Consider the following 19,450-nt stretch of genomic DNA (forward strand, 5'->3'; position numbering starts at 1 on the left):
AATAGCCCTAACTCTTCCCGGGCTGTCCTGTGGTTCCACACTGAAGTACTCAAGGTCAGCCCATTATACATTACAGTGGCAGTGAAGAGTTGCATTTCAGGGTCCTCCCTGGTGGCCATTTTGTCTGCTCTCATTTAAAACCAGACAACATGTGCAGTGTTTTCCTTCACATCTCAGAATCAGCCGAGCTTAGTACTAGTAATGCTACTCAGGTTGAGGCATAATATGTAGCCTATTAGTCTGACTTACACAACCAATGGTAATATATTAGAAAAAGGGAAAGCAGTTAGTAGAGAAGAAAAACATAGCTGCTGCTCTCATAACAGCCAACTGAGCTTGTCCTTGATACATCATTGCATTTATAGCCTTGGTCTTGCTCAGAAATAACTCCCTTGGTTAGGTCCCATCTGTATCCTATGTTGTTGCACAAGTTTCGAGTTATACCGTAATGTTTCTGTTTCTAAGAGGCAATTCAACTGTGAGAAAGCTGGTAGAAATCCTTAACATGTGTTATCTTAAAGGATCCTGGAAAGGTACTAAGTGTGCAGCTAAAACAAACCTGGCAGCGATGCCGTTTTGTGGCCTGGCTTCCCCTGCTAGTGTTGCTATGGGGGAGATAGGCCATAGAAATAGAATGATCCTATCAAGGAACGTTGACTTGAATGGGGACGTCCATTCTGGTCATTTTATTTAGAAGAGAGAGGCTGTGTCCTATGGACTGTCAATGTTAGCTATCTGGGGTCTGCCTTGCCAGTTGCCACCCAACATCTGTGCATTCACCGCTGGGGGAGAGAAGGGGAGTCAAACAAATATGCCACATTATGGGGGTGAATCTGTCTGAAACTGGAAGCAATCCCACAGAGAAGAACGTGTCCTAAAAATAATATATTCCTGAACTCAGAACCAAGATACGTAAATCAAATCAAATGTATTTATAAAGCCCTTCTTACATCAGCTGATATCTGTGCTGTACAGAAACCCAGCCTAAAACCCCAAACAGCAAGCAATGCAGATGTAGAAGCACGAAGGAACTTAAGATATTCACGATTTGATGGATGAGGAATCTGACAAGCGTGCCTTTTAGCTTTTTATTGCATCAAGGATCAATGCAAGCTTTTATATTCAAACACCCATTTAATTAAGATCACTTCATTGCTCAATTACACACAAGGACTTACTGAAATTTGATTTCCACTTTTAACCCAACCCCTCCGAAAGACATACAGTACCAGGCAAAAGTTTGGACACAGCTACTCATTCAAGGTTATTTTATTTTTACCATTTCCTACATTGTAGAACAATAGTGAAGACATCAAACTATGAAATAACACATATGGAATGTAGTAACTAAAAAAGTGTTAAACAAATCAAAATATATTTTATATTTGAGATTCTTCAAAGTAGCCACCCTTTGCCTTGATGACAGCTCTGCACACTCTTGGCATTCTCTCAATCCAGCTTCATGAAGTAGTCACCTGGAATGCTTTTCCAATGGTCTTGAAGGAGTTCCCACATGCTGAGCACTTGTTGGCTGCTTTTCCTTCACTGCGGTCCAACTCATCCCAAACCATCTCAATTGGGTTGAGATCGGGTGATTGTTGAGGCCAGGTCATCTGATGCAGCACTCCATCACTCTTCTTATTGGTCAAATAGCCCTTACACAGCCTGGAGGTGTGTTTTGGGTCATTGTCCTGTTGAAAAATAAATGATCGTCCCACAAAGCGCAAACCAGATGGGATGGTGTATTGCTGCAGAATGTTATGGTAGCAATGCTGGTTAAGTGTGCCTTGAATTCTAAATAAATCACTGATAGTGTCCGCAGCAGAGCACCATCACACCACCTACATGCTTCATAGTGGGAACCACACGTGGAGATCATCCATTCTCCTGCTCTGCGTCTCACAAAGACACGGTGGTTGGAACCAAAAATCTCAAATTTGGACTTAAATTTCCACCGGTCTAATGTCCGTTGCTCGTGTTTCTTGGCCCAAGCAAGTCTTTTTTTCTTATTGGTGTCCTGTTAGTAGTGGTTTCTTTGCAGCAATTTGACCATGAAGGACTGATTCTGACAAGGTCTCCTCTGAACAGTTGATGTGTCTGTTACTTGAACTCTGTGAAGCAATTATTTGGGCTGCAATCGGAAGTGCAGTTAATTGCCGATTTCTGAGGCTGGTAACTCTAATGAACTTATCCTCTGCAGTGGAAGTAACTCTGGGTCTTCCTGTGGCGGTCCTCATGAGAGCCAGTATCATAGCGCTTGATGGTTTTTGCAACTGCACTTGAAGAAACTTTCAAAGTTCTTGAAATTTTCCAGATAGACTGACCTTCATGTCTTAAAGTAATGTTGGACTGTCATTTCTCTTTGCTTATTTGAGCTGTTCTTGCCACAATATGGACTTGGTCTTTTACCAAATATGGCTATCTTCTGTACACCACCCCTACCTTGTCACAACACAACTGATTGGCTCAAATGCATTAAGAAGGAAAGAAATGCACAAATTAACTTTTATCAAGGCACAACTGTTAATTGAAATGCATTCCAGTGTGGTTACTTTTTTAGAATCTGAAATATAAAATATATTTTGATTTGTTTAACACTTTTTTGGTTACTACATGATTTCATATATGTCCTAGTTTGTAGAATAATAGTGAATACATCCAATGTAGAAAATAGTAAAAAATTAAGAAAAACCCTTGAATGAGTAGGTGTGGCCAAACTTTTGACTGGTACTGTACATATACAGGTTTTGGAGAGGGGGCCTGTTCTTGTGGGGGGTTAAGTGCCTTGCTGAAGGGCACAACGGATAGGATTTGATACCAGCAACTGGTTGCTCCCCCTCACACACTTACACTGATTTAATGTGGCCCTCTGCTCTATTTCGTTAATTTTTTTTGCCTCTGCAGCGCCTTTGACCTTGCGATTCATGAGTAGGCTGTGTGTGTGTGTGTGTGTGTGTGTGTGTGTGTGTGTGTGTGGCTGGATTGGGGTTGCGGGTGGACTACACGATGTGCAGTTTGCACTGGGCTGTGGGGAAAGAGATCCTGCTGTCCGATGGTACGTAATGGAATACTCCTTGTGAGAATGGTGTTGTGCCGAAAATCTCCCCGACAGAATTCTAGTTCTTCATTGCTGCAACTTGTTTGCTAGTTGAGATTTCTGCTCTTCACTCCGTTGTCAGTTTAGCCTACATTTCACTGATCTTAGTAGCAGAAAGCATTTTTGTCTGCAGTTTTCGTTTTGGCTATTTGTTTCAAGTGTATGTGGTGGTTCTAGCTTGTATGGCGCCCTGGGCGAACCCCCTTCAGCGCCCTGAGTGCGGGCGCCCCGTGCCGCCTCTGGCAAGATGTCGCCTGTACCTAAATCCGCTACTGATATGTATTAGTCTATGAATAAATCTCTGACAAAAATCGTCATCTCTCCCATGTCTTATTCGACTAATATTTTTGAAAGTGTAAGGATAATAATTCAGCCATAGTTGTTCTGAAATGTTTATTGCTTGCCAACATTTTACTCTCTCCTCTATGTTTAATATAACACACATACACTCATTATTAATTTCGGTTGCCTATCCTGACGTGAAGTTTGTTCAAAAGAAAGTATTTTACTCTGATGTGTACCATAGAAAGTATTTGACTCTAGCAACAAAATTAAGGAAATTAAAAGGGGGGTGGGTTCTGGCAGGGAGAGAGAGATAATTCACAGGGAGTGCCATTACCACTTTTTTTTTTAAAGCAAACACTTTATTTTCATATTAAAATCTCAGTCTATAGTCAAAATAATAGCTTAGCTTTGTGGTAGCTTGTCCATCAAAACATTTTACGTTGATAAATCTGTAAAGACTACTAACACAATTTTGCCATTTATGTTGACGTTTTTTGTCTCGTGTATATGACGCAATCGGCGGAGGGATAGCAGAAGCTTCAGGACAGTTAGAGCTAGGCAGCGAGAGAGAAGGGCTATACGTTGCTTGTGATAGAGTAGGGGACGTGGAAAGATTTCGTTATACGCATTTGCGACGAAAGCAAATGTAAACTTTGGGATAATACAGCTAGACGTTTGAGCTGCCATCACTTTACGACTTGGTGTTCTACAGTGGAATATAAAAATGTCGTCTCCAAGTCCGGGTAAAAGGCGAATGGATACTGACGTGGTGAAACTGTATCCTTTCAGAACATAAACAACATAAGAATTCAAGCTAGCTGCTAACGTTTTACACTAGTTAGCTAGCGATATTTTTTCGGTGGTTTTCCATCTTGCTACAGATGACTAGTAATGACAGCTGCTTGAAATGCATAGTTTGTATAATACATTAATAGCATTGATTATTGCTCACGTTTAATGGCAATAACGTTAACTATGTCTATTAAAAAAAAGTGTATTTCTAATGCTAGCTAGCTAACGTTACAGTAGATAACTTGGCTTAGGTAGCTAGCTAACGTTACCTTGATGAATTGCATGCCACAGTTAGCTATGATGCCTAGCTAACGTTAGCTAATTAACCAGACCAGGCACAGAGACTGATAGAATGTGTTGCCAAGTTTGTTGATAATTACCTGCTTGTTAGCTTTAGCTATCTTGTTTTTAAACCATTTAAAATGTTGGAACAAGGAGTATAACGTTAATTCGTTTTTTCAAACCAGCCAGGTGTATAAACAAAGCTCAGTATTTTTGACGTGGTTACAGTAGCTAATAAGCCCATATAAAAAAATATTGTCCGGCTAGCTAGCTATCGTTACACAAACGGACATCCTGTTGTTTTGCTCGAGTTGACCTAGCTAGCTATCTTAACTTACCTAGTGGAAAATGCATTATGAACCGAAATGACGAACATTGATTAAGACTCAAGCCTGCGGTCATGAAGGCTATTAGCTAAAGCACTTTTTATCCCATTTTCAGCTTGACTTATCACCTTTGTTTACATAACGCTACGACATAAACTGCTTTATTTCGACCATCACTGAGTCTCGAAGGCAAACTTAACGCGAGCCCTATCTGAGATTTGGTCCTCTTCGAAGTATAGCTAGCTATTTTGTTATTTAATATTAAACTATGAATAACTTATCTATCACGAAAATACCAATCTGTTTATTTGATTAGCTGTTAAGTATGCTTTGCTAGGTAGGCAGAAATATTGGATTTGTATCTATCATAACATGGCTGCATTGCGGAATAGAATAGTTTGCAGAAAAGGTTATTCTCATATTTCGATAACCACTAAAGAACCATTGGCTAGAGAACTACGGCTTAACCATCTAGGATTGTGGGGCTTCATGGACCTGCGTTGTGCTGTCTATTTCTTTACTTTTGCATTCAACAACAACTCGAGAGTTCCCATTTTGTTATACAGTAGATCCCTTTCTGCCTTTATACATCTACAAAGAAAAGAACAAAGGCAACAGGACTCCCATTTACAAAACTGTTTTTTAAAGTTCATTTTCGTTGTATATGCCAAAGTGCAGTGCAAAGTTATTGAAAATATTCTAGGCCTATTGAAGTTCCCTGCAAGATTCAGGAGGGGGGAGAACAAGTTTTGTTTTTGTCCCCAGTGTGCCCTGCAGTGGAAGGGAGTTTAATGATTGGGTAGGTCTGTTACTACCCGGAAACCAGTAGAGGGTGGGACTAGGAACAGCTGATTGAGTGACCTCAGTTCTTGTTCAAATATGGGGTAGGAGGAGGGGGTTGGAGAAAACCACAAATAAGACTAAGCCCTTCCTCCGCTGAGAGTCACAAAAACAAGTGCTGCAGGGGAAAAGTTGTTGAACAAAGGCATTTTTTTTCTTGTTTTGAGTAGGGTGAAAATGCTTCTTTGTCATTACTTGCTGCTGAACCTTTTGCAGCTCTAGTTAAGCTTTTAGCCTACTTGTGCTTTTTTATTTTGTCATTGGGTGTAGTTGCCAGAGTTAAATGTGGATAGTGGTCACTTCTATCGTTAGGCCTACTTTGCCGTTTTCTAACTAAATCCTCATTGAGTTCCATAGTTTTGAGTCATGCTGAATTCTGCCTGCCTGTTACTCACTGGCTTATTTATTGTGCCGTCCTCCTTAAGGCATTTGTATAAGTGCTCCTTGCTAGCAACCGCATTTGTTTCAGCTAGTTTTCGCCTCTTGTCTGTAGCCTGCATGAAAGCCATGACAGTGTATTGTGAGCACGCACGAGTGTAGCGCTGTGAAGTGAACCCCAACTGTTCTCTGAAGATGTCACTGTGTCTGTGACGGGTCAGAGCAGGTTTACTCTTACTGGAAGCCACCTGCACAATCACATACAAGGACCTGTGTGTGGGGCATATGTTCAAGAAAAAAAGCTATTTGTGTGCATGCATGGCACGCTTGTGCGGTCCTCCATCTACGCTTGAGTTGTCCTTGTTTGTGTATTAGCGGGGTTGGGGTCAGCGAAACTGCGCAGCTGTTTTGTGTGGAGTGTGTCCCTGCAGTAGGAAGCACAGCACAGTCCTCTGTGCTCCAGATCACCACAGCCTCCCCCATGTAACCAAAACCTAAAACTAACACCAGCTTTGGAGAGGGACTTTTTATGGGGCTGACCGACACCGAGAACAAACCACAGGCTTAATTTGCTGCGGCACAAGAGAGCTTAAAAATCTGGAGCAAGCTCAATAGGGACGTCATGTCAGAATGGCCTGGTCATGTAGCATAGGGTTTGAAACTCTTCCTAAGACAGAAAACAAAATGGGGATCTGCCTGTGACGTTGGCACCTACCTCCATAACATGGAATAGGTCAGGTCTGTCCTTCAGATTGAATGAAACAGTCCCAGTAGAGGTATGGAATGTCTTGTTACACTTCATGCTGCTGTAGGCACACTCCCTCTTCTGTCTCCATCTCTTCTGTTTTTCTCTTCTGTCTCCCCCTCTTTCTCTCCTTTCCCTCTTTCCGTCTCCCTCTTGATCACTCACACCACATCAACGCTTGCTGTCTGAGTGGCAATGGATCTTGCATCAGTAATCCCTGCAACATGAAATACCTATAATCTACTACATAAATCCACTTCTATCTACTGTTATATGGGACTGTTATAGCTAAGTTACACTGACTGCTTGAATATTTCCAGTTAATTGGTGACATACTGTACTGGTTGACCGGTATTTTTCTTTCTCAGCATCTCGTGTAGTGGGAAAAAGCCTAACCCTGTGTCCTCACTCCTCTTTCACCTGCCTGGGCAGTACTTCACTGGATGGGCATCTTTTCAACAACATGTAGGCTTTGCATTGATCTGTGAAGGTGCACTTGTGTAGGAAGTGGTGCTCGTGAGGACCTGAGAGAGTCTCATTATTCTGTAATTTACCCTGGCTGTTGAACTGGAAGCCCCCAGGACTTCACAACCAACTGAGTACAATGGGCTATTATCTATAGCACTGTCGCTATACGGAATGACTACAAACTATGGTTTAAAAGACTTGGAGAGAGTTGAACAAAGTTTCCTCTTGTTCTTAAACACATGGACAAAAATATGTGAGCCATTTTTATATTTGAAGGTAGACACTTAGTATTGAGAATAGGTGTAGCCTACACTTAGCTTAGTATTCCAAAGGTACAGTAGACTTAACCCTAAGCACTGAAAGGGTAGAGCTGCAGCTTTCAAGGTGCGGGACTCTAACCCGGAAGCTTACAAGAAATCCTGCTATGCCCTGCGACGAACCATCAAACAGGCAAAGTGTCAATACAGGGTTAAGATTGATTCATACTACACCGGCTCCGACGCTCGTCTTATGTGGCAGGGCTTGCAAACTATTACAGACTACAAAGGGAAGCACAGCCGCGAGCTGCCCAGTGACACGAGCCTACCAGGCGAGCTAAACTTCTTCTATGCTCACTTCGAGGCAAGCTACACTGAGGCATGCATGATAGCATCAGCTGTTCCGGATGACTTTGTGATCACGCTCTCCGTAGCCGACATGAGTAAGACCTTTAAACAGGTCAACATACACAAGGCTGCAGGGCCAGACAGATTACCAGGACGTGTGCTCCGGGCATGTGCTGACCAACTGGCAGGTGTCTTCACTGACATTTTCAACATGTCCCTGATTGAGTCTGTAATACCAACATGTTTCAAGCAGACCACCATAGTCCCTGTGCCCAAGAACACAAAGGCAACCTGCCTAAATGACTACAGACCCGTAGCACTCACGTCCATAGTCATGAAGTGCTTTGAAAGGTTGGTAATGGCTCACATCAACACCATTATCCCAGAAACCACTCCAATTTGCATACCGCACAAACAGATCCACAGATGATGCAATCTCTATTGCACTCCAAACTGCCCTTTCCCACCTGGACAAAAGGAACACTTATGTGAGAATGTTATTCATTGACTACAGCTCAGCGTTCAACACCATAGTACCCTCAAAGCTCATCACTAAGCTAAGGATCCTGGGACTAAACACCTCCCTCTGCAACTGGATCCTGGACTTCCTGACGGGCCGCCCCCAGGTGATGAGGGTAGGTAGCAACACATCTGCCACGCTGATCCTCAACACTGGAGCTCCACAGGGATGCGTGCTCAGTCCCCTCCTGTACTCCCTATTCACCCACAACTGCATGGCCAGGCACAACTCCAACACCATCATTAAGTTTGCAGACGACACGACAGTGTTAGGCCTGATCACTGACAATGACGAGACAGCCTATAGGGAGGAGGTCAGAGACCTGGCCGGGTGGTGCCAGAATAACATCCCTCAATGTAACCAAGACTAAGGAGATGATTGTGGACTACAGGAAAAGGAGGACCGAGCATGCCCCCATTCCCATCGACGGGGCTGTAGTGGAGCAGGTTGAGAGCTTCAAGTTCCTTGGTGTCCACATAAACATCAAACTAGAATGGTCCAAACACACCAAGACAGAGGGCACGACAAAGCCTATTCCCCCTCAGGAAACTAAAAAGATTTGGCATGGGTCCTGAGATCCTCAAAAAGTTCTACAGCTGCAACATCGAGAGCATCCTGACTGGTTGCATCACTGCCTGGTACGGCAATTGCTTGGCCTCTGACCGCAAGGCACTACAGAGGGTAGTGCGTACGGCCCAGTACATCACTGGGGCTAAGAAGGCCCTAAAAATTGTCAAAGACCCCAGCCACTCCAGTCATAGACTGTTCTCTCTACTACCGCATGGCAAGCGGTACCGGAGTGCCAAGTCCAGGACAAAAAGGCTTCTCAACAGTTTTTACCCCCAAGCCATAAGACTCGTGAACAGGTAATCAAATGGCTACCTGGACTATTTGCATTGTGTGCCCCCCCAACCCTTCTTTTTACACTGCTGCTACTCTGTTTATCATATATGCATAGTCACTTTAACTATACATTCATGTACATACTACCTCAATTGGGCCGGCCAGCCAGTGCTCCCGCACATTGGCTAACCGGGCTATCTGCATTGTGTCCCGCCACCCACCAACCCCTCTTTTACGCTACTGCTACTCTTCGTTCATCATATATGCATAGTCACTTTAACCATATCTACATGTACATACTACCTCAATCAGCCTGACTAACCGGTGTCTGTATGTAGCCTCGCTACTGTATATAGCCTCGCTACTGTATATAGCCTTGCTACTGTATATAGCCTCGCTACTGTATATAGCCTCGCTACTGTATATAGCCTGTCTTTTTACTATTGTTTTATTTCTTTACTTACCTATTGTTCACCTAACACCTTTTTTGCACTATTGGTTAGAGCCTGTAAGTAAGCATTTCACTGTAAGGTCTACACCTGTTGTATTCTGCGCACGTGACAAATAAACTTTGATTTGATTTGAAGTTGTGCTCGCAGTAGCAACAAGGGAAGATAACTTTTCTGAAGGTGCCCTTAAACATGTAGGGAACTTCTTCCTTACGTCGTTTTTTCTGATGTTGCCTATCTTGTGTTGTACTGAGTCAGTGACACATTTTCCTTACTTGAGAGTTAATCAGGATATGGATATTTTATTTGTATTATTATGGATATTCATAACCAGACATTGTTGTGTAAGGTTAAACCTCTCTCAGGCTGTGCTGGATAGGGCCTGAATCCCCAACTGAAAGCCCATAATAAGTGATTGGATAGCGGTTCTCTGAAGCATGTCGGACAGCCAGTGAATCTTCAGGGAGGCTGTGCTATGGGAGCCTGGGGCTGTGTTTTCATGTGCTTCGCTGGGCTGAGTTATCCGTCATCATTCCTGGAGTCGCCTGCCTCAAGGTCCGCCACTCAACTCAGCATCTTTTTGTGCGTGGGGGAAGGGGTCCATTGGGTGAGGTGGTCTGTGTGCATGTGTTACATTGTGTCTTTGCTGAAGTGACCCCAGAAGTGAGGGAGCGAAGGGTTGGGCTGGCAGGAACGCTTCCCTTCTTGTTAGACAGTGTGTGGGTCCCATTCCACTGCACACACATCCCAAGCAATGAGTCAATCAGGCAGTCACTGAGTGGAATACCAATTCTGGGCTTTAGCTGTCCCGGGTTTGGCCCCGTTGTGCCCCCTCGTCTGACATCCGGCCCTCATCAGCACGCCTTTGTCTGCCCTTACAGGAACCGTGTGACCCCCATCCCTCCCTCTGCTGCTGTGTCAGTCCATGTGATGCCACATTGAACAGGTCCTTCACTGCATGGCGCCTTTGTTACAGGCCTGCACTAACTAGATTGCTGGCACACTGTAGGGAAGGAGCCAGTGGTTTTGTGTGGTGACTGAGACAAGGAGAAAAGGCTCCTGTTGAATCAGTGGGGACAATGAGAAAGGCCTATTGGGTATAATAGTAAGTCATATTTACCCTGCTGTATTATTACATTTGTGATGCTGTTTTACACTTTCAAACATTAGACCCCCACAGCCTACCGTCTTGTTTTCGCATTGGTCAATATTTGTAACGGTCTTCGTTACGATTCGTAAATCTGTTTCAGGGTTCTATAGCAGGGGCCCAGACCTGAGTGACGGGCTGTGTTTTCCAGGGTCTTGGATCAGGGCATCTGTGACAGTGGGAGATTTGAGGCCCTCTGTAATCCCACAGCGCTAACTGTAAAGGCTTCCTGCACGCATGGCTGAGTCGTCTCAGAAGAACAGATGGACTCCAGTTCCTGTCTTTGTCTCCCAACATTTGCTGCTGCTGCTGTTGCTGCTGCGTGTACATGGCTTGTCCTGTCCAACGGTTTGAAACACTAGGTTACATGTTAATCATTCTCTGGAATAGCAATGTTACCTTATTACAGCGTGCTCCATAGCCCATCAGCTGGTTAAATAGAAGTGGAATGAGAGTGAAGTTAATGTGTACAGTAATCAGTCCTATCAACACTTCCCTGGACTGTATCTGGTGATGGGGAGCTCTCTCTGTGGCTCTCCCTGGATCAGCTTACTAAAAGCAGCCCCTGTCGTGTGTGTTTTTGTGCAATGATTAATTTCACTCCCTTTCCAGCTCCCCGACAAAGGCTGCTGCTAGCTACAGCCGTATCCACCCCACAACAAGCTGCCAAAGATGTCTTCTCTCTGTCCACATCTCCTTTATTCTTAGCTACAGTGAGCAGCACTCTTTAAACAAAACGCTAGGCGATTGCTTTTCTCAGCCCTCTCCATTCAAAGTAATGCAATCACAAGCCTGCCTGCTTATGGATGGATGCCTGGTTTGGTTGTTTGATCGTACGTGGCACAATGCTCTGTAAATAGATAGTTCATCTAGTGAGGGGGAGAGTGGCGTGGAGTGCTCACTCAGGGAGGGAGTCATTATTACTGCAGTGGGGGGGATTTCACACCAGAGAGGAGACAAAGAGAGAGAGCTAGGCCCTGGAAAGTGCCTGTAGTGTAGCTCACTGATCTAGCTAGCTCTCTCTGTTCCCAGACATGATCCTGTGCTGTGGTAAACATGTTGCGTTGTTGCAGAAGGTAGGTCCCTAAATGGCAGGTAATCCAAAGAAAGAAGACTAGTAGATTGTTGCAGATAGAAATGACATGAGCTGACATGATTCCTTATTCTACATGTCGAAGTGGCATGTTTGTTCTACGTAACATATTTCTATTTGAATGTTCCACAATGCTGTGCGTGCCCCAGGACTGTTCTGTTAGTCAGTGTTGTTTCTGGGTCACACAGGTTTAGCCTTTAGTGGTTTTGTAATGTAGCTCTGTCACAGGCAACCCCACCCCAAGGGGTAGATGGTACCACCAGGGACAGGGAGGTACTATCAAGGCCTCTATCACCAGGCTGGGTGTGTCTCTCTAGGCCTGGCTGCCAGAGAGCGCCTGGGAAAGGTTGGATCAATTGGTCTAGCAGTCTCAAATCATATACGCTATATAATTTCATCCAATAAAATCTGATGTATCACGATTCTATATCACGATTCAATACTGCAATTTAGTGATTTGATGTTCCAAACACATTGCTTACCATAGTAGGCTATGTCTGCTGCAGAGGTTCAAGAGAGAACCATGAGATATTTGATTACAAATATATGTATATTGCTGATAACATGTTGCCATTTGGGCCTCTGGAGCAAAAGTAGGGGGATCCACTTCTCCTTAATTACTCCATGTTGTTTTTTAACCATATCCAGACGTGTGACCCATCCAAAGTACAGTCTGTGACCATGTAGCATAGTAGAGTCTGTGACCAGTACATCTCCAGCACGTACCATAGTAGAGTCTGTGACCATGTAGCATAGTAGTCTGTGACCAGTACATCTCCAGCACGTACCATAGTAGAGTCTGTGACCAGTACATCTCCAGCACGTACCATAGTAGAGTCTGTGACCAGTACATCTCCAGCACGTACCATAGTAGAGTCTGTGACCAGTACATCTCCAGCACGTACCATAGTAGAGTCTGTGACCAGTACATCTCCAGCACGTACCATAGTAGAGTCTGTGACCAGTACATCTCCAGCACGTACCATAGTAGAGTCTGTGACCAGTACATCTCCAGCACGTACCATAGTAGAGTCTGTGACCAGTACATCTCCAGCACGTACCATAGTAGAGTCTGTGACCAGTACATCTCCAGCACGTACCATAGTAGAGTCGGTGACCAGTACATCTCCAGCACGTACCATAGTAGAGTCGGTGACCAGTACATTTTCAGCACGTAGCATGGCAGCATTCTACTGCTTGTACTCCACTTCACTCCCCATGCCTCAGTGGGGAAATGCAGTTGGTTATAGATGAGATTTAAATAGAATTGGAATGCCTGAAGCTAGATGACAAAGTTAGTAAGATTGCTGTGTATTGTACAGTTAGTCTCAGGGTACAGAATTAAATAGACCATATTATGTTTCTCTGTCTCAGTGCTTTGAAGATGAGCTCTGTGATATCCACTTCTTTTGAGATGCAAGAACCAGTGGAAGTAGGGAAATCAGTCCCTTAAATGTTGTTGAGCTTAACTTGTTGACTTCTATAGGTCACTGTTGCTAGAGAAAGCTAAATGGGCCTATACGTTACTGTAGGTCGCCATATTCAGTTCACATCAAAGCTAAGGAAGGAAGTTCACTGCCAGTCTTGGATGGAAACGTATACACTACCATTCAAAAGTTGGGTCACTTAGAAATGTCCTTGTTTTTGAAAGAGAAGCACTTTTTTTGTCCATTTAAAATAACATCAAATTGATCAGAAATACAGTGTAGACATTGTTAATGTAAAAACGGAAGATCTCGTACAACGCTGTGTACTACTCCCTTCACAGAACAGCGCATCCCGGAGTCGCCTCTTCACTGTTGACGTTGAGACTGGTGTTTTGCGGGTACTATTTAATGAAGCTGCCAGTTGAGGACTTGTGAGGTGTCTTTTTCTCAAACTAGACACTAAATGTACTTGTCCTCTTTCTCAGTTGTGCACCGGGGCCACCCACTCCTTTCTATTCTGGTTAGAGCCAGTTTGCGCTGCTCTGTGAAGGGAGTAGTACACAGCGTTGTACCAGATCTTCAGTGTCTTGGCAATTTCTCGCATGGAATAGCCTTAATTTCCCAGAACAAGAATAGACTGACGAGTTTCAGAAGAAAGTTCATTGTTGCTGGCCATTTTGAGCCTGTAATCGAGCCCACAAATGCTGATTTACATTTTACATTTTTACATTTATACTGATGCTCCAGATACTCAACTAGTCTAAAGATGGCCAGTATTATTGCTTCTTTAATCAGAACAACAGTTTTCAGCTATGCTAACATAATTGCAGAAGGGTTTTCTGATGATCAATTAGCCTTTTAAAATGATAAACTTGGATTAGCTAACACAACGTGCCATTGGAACACAGGAGTGATGGTTGCTGATAATGGTCCTCTGTACGCCTGTGTAGATATTCCATAAAAAGTCAGCCGTTTCCAGCTACAATAGTCATTTACACCATTAACATTGTCTACACTGTATTTCTGATCAATTTGATGTTATTTTAATGGACAAAACATTTGCTTTTCAAAAACAAGGACATTTCTAAGTGACCCCAAACTTTTGAACAGTAGTGTATATTTGGGATTTGTACAAGAAAAATCTAAGTGTGCCTGACCATCTGGTCATGTAAAACCCCCTGTACTGTAGAAAATAGTATCTGTGGAGAAATGCCGTCATACCCTGTCCTTCAGATGAATAGACATGTTTCTCCTCAGTCTTTCCCGTTTATTTGACTCCGGTGTTGGTTTTAGACGGTTTCCTTTTGGATTAGATTTTGCTGCTCCTTTTCAATACTGAATTGGGAGGAAATGGAGAACAACTAAGTGGCAACTTGGTTTATTCTAGGCCAAAAGCTATATGATCATCCAAGTTACAATTTAGGCTTGGGGTTACTGAATGGGTGGTGGGAAGCCCTAGGCTGCGTCCCAAATCTCACTCTATTCCCTACATAGTGCACTACTTTTAACACGAGCCCCATGGGATGCAGCTCTAGTCTAAGAGACTGGAGTTGTCCTGCACAACAGGGCTCCAGTTGAGAAGCCCCAGAGCAGTTGTTGGAGGAGTGTTGGGACAGTGAGTAAAAGTCGACACAAAACCCTTCCCTGAGGCGAGGTCAGGAAAGGGAAGTGGGAACAGCTGGTGGAAGGCTGCAGCAGTCCCACTCCCTCCTACCGTGGCACCCCACCTGCATTCACTTATCACTGCAGACCAGGGAGTGGAGGAGGGAGGACGACAACACCTAGCACTTCAATGATATGGCCTTTTCACAACCTGATTTCCAAGTTTGTTACATTGACATTGCTTAGGCTAATTGCTTTGCTGCTCTTAAAGCAAAAGCCTAATAGCCTGTCTCAGTAACTGGTCTTTAACTTTCACGTTTTTTGCGATTCATTCAAGACAGCCTGTCTTAAAAAAAAAATATATATATTTCACCATTATTTAACCAGGTAGGCTAGTTGAGAACAAGTTCTCATTTGTAACTCCGACCTGGCCAAGATAAAGCAAAGCAGTTCGACACATACAACAACACAGTTACACATGGAATAAACAAACATACAGTCAATAATACAGTCAAAAAAGTATATACACAGTGTGTGCAAATGAGGTAAGATAAGGGAGGTAAGGCAATAAATAGGCCATGGTGGCGAAGTAATTACAATATAGCAATTAAACACTGGAATGGTAGATGTGCAGAAGATGAATGTGCAAGTAGAGATAATGGGATGCAAAGGAGCAAGATAGATAGATGAATACAGTATGGGGATGAGGTAGTTGGATGGGCTATGCACAGGTGCAGTGATCTGTGAGCTGCTCTGACAGCTGGTGCTTAAAGCTAGTGAGGGAGATATGAGTCTCCAGCTTCAGTGATTTTTGCAGTTCATTCCAGTCATTGGCAGCAGAGAACTGGAAGGAAAGGTGGCCAAAGGAAGACTTGGCTTTGGGGATGAACAGTGAGATATACCTGCTGGAGCGCGTGCTACGGGTGGGTGCTGCTATGGTGAACAGTGAGCTGAGATAAGGCGGGGCTTTACCTAGCAGAGACTTGTAGATAACCTGGAGCCAGTGGGTCTCTAAGTGTTGATGAAAGTAAAATGGCTGACTTGGTGGCTCCTCAGAAGTTTGGCTATGCTACCACCCTTGAAGCCTGTGAAGGCACAAGGCCTATATACTCCAGAGGCTGCTAGCTCTGTGAACCCAGCTCTGTCAGTGCAGGCTAATGCTTGGCTAACTCTCCAGCTAACAGCTGCAGTCATGTCCGTGATTCAATAAGGAGTTAATGAGCAATAAGGGCGGATGAAGTGATAGATCAGGGCGGGGGGAGAGAGGAGCAGGTCACTGGAGTTTCCTGCCGGTGTACTATGGGGAGTTTTAGTTTGGCGGCGAGCAGATTTAATCACGCTCGGAACGGCCCTACTTTTCCTTGTGTTGCCGTGGACTCGGTCGAGGACTGTTGCCATGCCATACTGGTAGTCTGTGTTGTGTTTTGTGTTCCTAGACTCAGTGTAGTGAGGTCACTCACAGTAATCCTGCTTGGCATTGGCACATGGCAACACTTTCTTTCTGTCTTTCTCTCTCTCTATAATGCCCTATGTCAGAGAGTGGACCTGTCATGTGAGAAAGGACAGCATTGTTGCTGGCTTATTTTTGTGGAGTTCAGCACTCTGTGTCCTAATATTGGCTCTTCTTTTTTGAACTTGCGTCTTTCTCTAGTTCTTTCTCTCTCCGTCTTCCTCCTCACCCTTAAGGACTTCTTTGTTTCCTGCCTTTCATCTGCAAGGCCTTTGATTGCACATTGGGGCCCAGAGAGAGAGGGGGTGTGTACGTGCCTGTGTTCAGAAGCACTATTCACCAGTGAACATTGGTGAAAGGTGCCGGTGCACATCTGAGAAGGGCATCTGAGTTCACCCTTTCAAATAGTCATTTGCTCTATCCTGCCTGGAGTGCAAGATGGGAAGGGTTTGCTGTTTTGGGTCTATTCTCTTGGTCCTTTAAGCCAGGCAAGCTCAATCAAGCACAAATAATGTAGGTAATCCATGTAGGCAGGTAATCAGGGGGTAATTAATGAGCTGACCATGGCATGGGTAGTTGGTAAATATTTGTCCTGCCGCACAAGGCCGGTGTAAAGTGGTACAGTGTTCCAAATGGCACCCTATTCCCTACATAGTGCACTACTTTTTACCAGAGCTCTACTGGAGCCCTATTCCCTACATAGTGCACTATTTTTCACCAGAGCCCTACTGGAGCCCTATTCCCTACATAGTGCACTACCTTTCACCAGAGCCCTACTGGAGCCCTGGCATTAATGGAGGGAGGAGTATGCTGCCTGCCAGCCTCTGCTCTGCTCTCTCAGCACCTTTATGGTTCATCATCATCCTCTTCTCACTCACACACAGTGACATCACTGTAGCCATCGGCCTTGCAGTGTGCTGTGATCTCATTTGGATTTGTTATGATCACCAGATCTGCCGTGAGGCTAGGTCAGCATTCACCAGGATGATCTCGCTCTCTCTCTCTGTCTCTCTGTCTGTCTCTTTCTCTTTTTTTTTTATTTTATTTTTTATAAATATCTTGGCTCTGCAAGAATTTGGAAGTGGGCCTGATACACTCCACAGCATGGGACAGCCATCTTTCTTTTGTCTGTTTATGTTGGTGGGAGTTCGATCAGGAGATGTTTTTGTCTGGTCTGCATTCCTCTTGAAGAGAGCTGACTTCACTTCACCTCAGTGTTCAGCCAATGTCGTGTCAGGTCTCTGAATAACTTCCCCATTACTTTGCTTTCTAAAGAGGGAAAATGTTTGAGTGGTTACACCACGTTACAGCACATAGCCATTTATGAAAATTATCGTGTTTGTTTTCAGTCTTTTTGCTCCGGGGATATTTTTACTCCGGGTGGGTCAGAGAGCGACGATAGTATTGGTCAGAATGGCCTGAGGGGCTAGGCCCTTAGGCAAGACGTGATGTCTAGACCAGACCAAACCAGTGTTGGTGAGTGTCCAAACAGAATACATTAAAAAACATGTCTGTTGTCTCACAGGGAAGCCGATTGATTGGGCTCCTGAGGTATTAGATTATGTGTGTGCGTAACGGGATATTGACCTAATGGCCCTCCGCAGATTATGACTAAATCTATACAGATCCCACGTGGGGGGATGGAGGGGTGCCTAGTGACGAGATGGGAGAAAACAGGAGGGATGAAAGGAAGGATAGGGTGAGTTAGCGACTGCTTCTCCTGTGTCACCATCATGACATATGTCAAACTGGAGTTAGTGGAAGTTCGTATGGAATTGTTAGTAAATTGCAGTAGGGCTTGAGAGGCAAGGTAAACCTGCTCATCTCCCTCTGTTTTACTAGCTGTCAGGCTGTATAGCCAACTGTCTTCTGCTGCATCAGTCAGTGTAACAGTTGGAGTTTAGGCAGGTTAGTAGCCCAACACCCTCTTAACACCTGAGCTGCCCTCACATCACTGTGTGTGTGGAGTTGACAATGACATGGTTTTATTTTCTGGCCAGGAAGAATGAGTGAATAAACTGCTACACAGCTTCCTGGGCTGTCTCAATATAAAAAAAAACAGTGGAATCTGACTGTAAAACTGTTACAAAATCATGACGGACGGTGAGACCCTTGAATCCATCGGCGGACGGGTTCGTTCACAGGCCACTGGGTATGGAGGCAGAGAGAGAGAGTGTGTGTTTCTTGCTGTGTGAATGTATTTTTAGTTTTTGTGCATGCAGGTTTCGTTTGTGTTCATGTCTTGCTGTCGTGTGTTTTGTGTTCATGTCTTGCTGTTGTGTGTTTTGTGTTCATGTCTTGCTGTCGTGTGTGTTTTGTGTTCATGTCTTGCTGTTGTGTGTGTTTTGTGTTCATGTCTTGCTGTCGTGTGTGTTTTGTGTTCATGTCTTGCTGTTGTGTGTGTTTTGTGTTCATGTCTTGCTGTCGTGTGTGTTTTGTGTTCATGTCTTGCTGTTGTGTGTGTTTTGTGTTCATGTCTTGCTGTCGTGTGTATTTTGTGTTCATGTCTTGCTGTTGTGTTCATGTCTTGCTGTTGTGTGTATTTTGTGTTCATGTCTTGCTGTTGTGTTCATGTCTTGCTGTTGTGTGTGTGTTTTGTGTTCATGTCTTGCTGTTGTGTGTGTGTTTTGTGTTCATGTCTTGCTGTCATGTGTGTTTTGTGTTCATGTCGTGTGTGTGTGACCAGACAAAGACAGTAGGTCCTCTGCCACGTGTGATTGGGCCAGGCAGGGCTGGTGTTGGCAGGCCGACTCTGCTCTGTCGGAGATGTAGCTCTATCACCTGTTTAGTGGCCGTGCTCAATATGCCCAGTGTCAGTTAGTCTGTGAGGCGTCTGCTGGTCACTACTGCTGACTCAACCCCATTAATAACCCTAACCCCCTTCTCCTCCTCCCTACCCTCCAGCACATCCCTTTCCCATCCTCAAGGGGAACTTTTGTCTCCTAGTAAACACTAGTAATTCCCTACTGGTAGATTCCCCTGACATGAAGGCTGGATTAACATGGAGATAAAGACAAAGAGTAGGCCTGAGCTTTCTGATAAAACAACCATATTGATCCCTTGTCTTGAATTGTGTTCAGACAGACTCCTATAGACAGGTA

At 44.3% G+C, this 19,450-nt stretch overlaps 1 protein-coding gene across 3 annotated transcripts in view; it reads left to right on the forward strand.

Annotated features, from left to right (window-relative positions):
- The first annotated feature begins 3,908 nt into the window (after positions 1-3,908).
- LOC120032342 (ubiquitin-conjugating enzyme E2 H) overlaps positions 3,909-19,450 on the forward strand; it is a 31,279-nt gene continuing 15,737 nt past the window's right edge. For all 3 annotated transcript variants that reach the window (XM_038978392.1, XM_038978393.1, XM_038978394.1), the window contains exon 1: positions 3,909-4,159. In XM_038978392.1, coding sequence (XP_038834320.1) covers positions 4,107-4,159 — 53 coding nt within the window. In that variant the 5' untranslated portion in view covers positions 3,909-4,106. The remainder of the gene's footprint in view (positions 4,160-19,450) is intronic.

Source organism: Salvelinus namaycush, chromosome 38 (assembly GCF_016432855.1).
Source record: "Salvelinus namaycush isolate Seneca chromosome 38, SaNama_1.0, whole genome shotgun sequence".
Classification (NCBI taxonomy): Eukaryota; Metazoa; Chordata; class Actinopteri; order Salmoniformes; family Salmonidae; genus Salvelinus; species Salvelinus namaycush.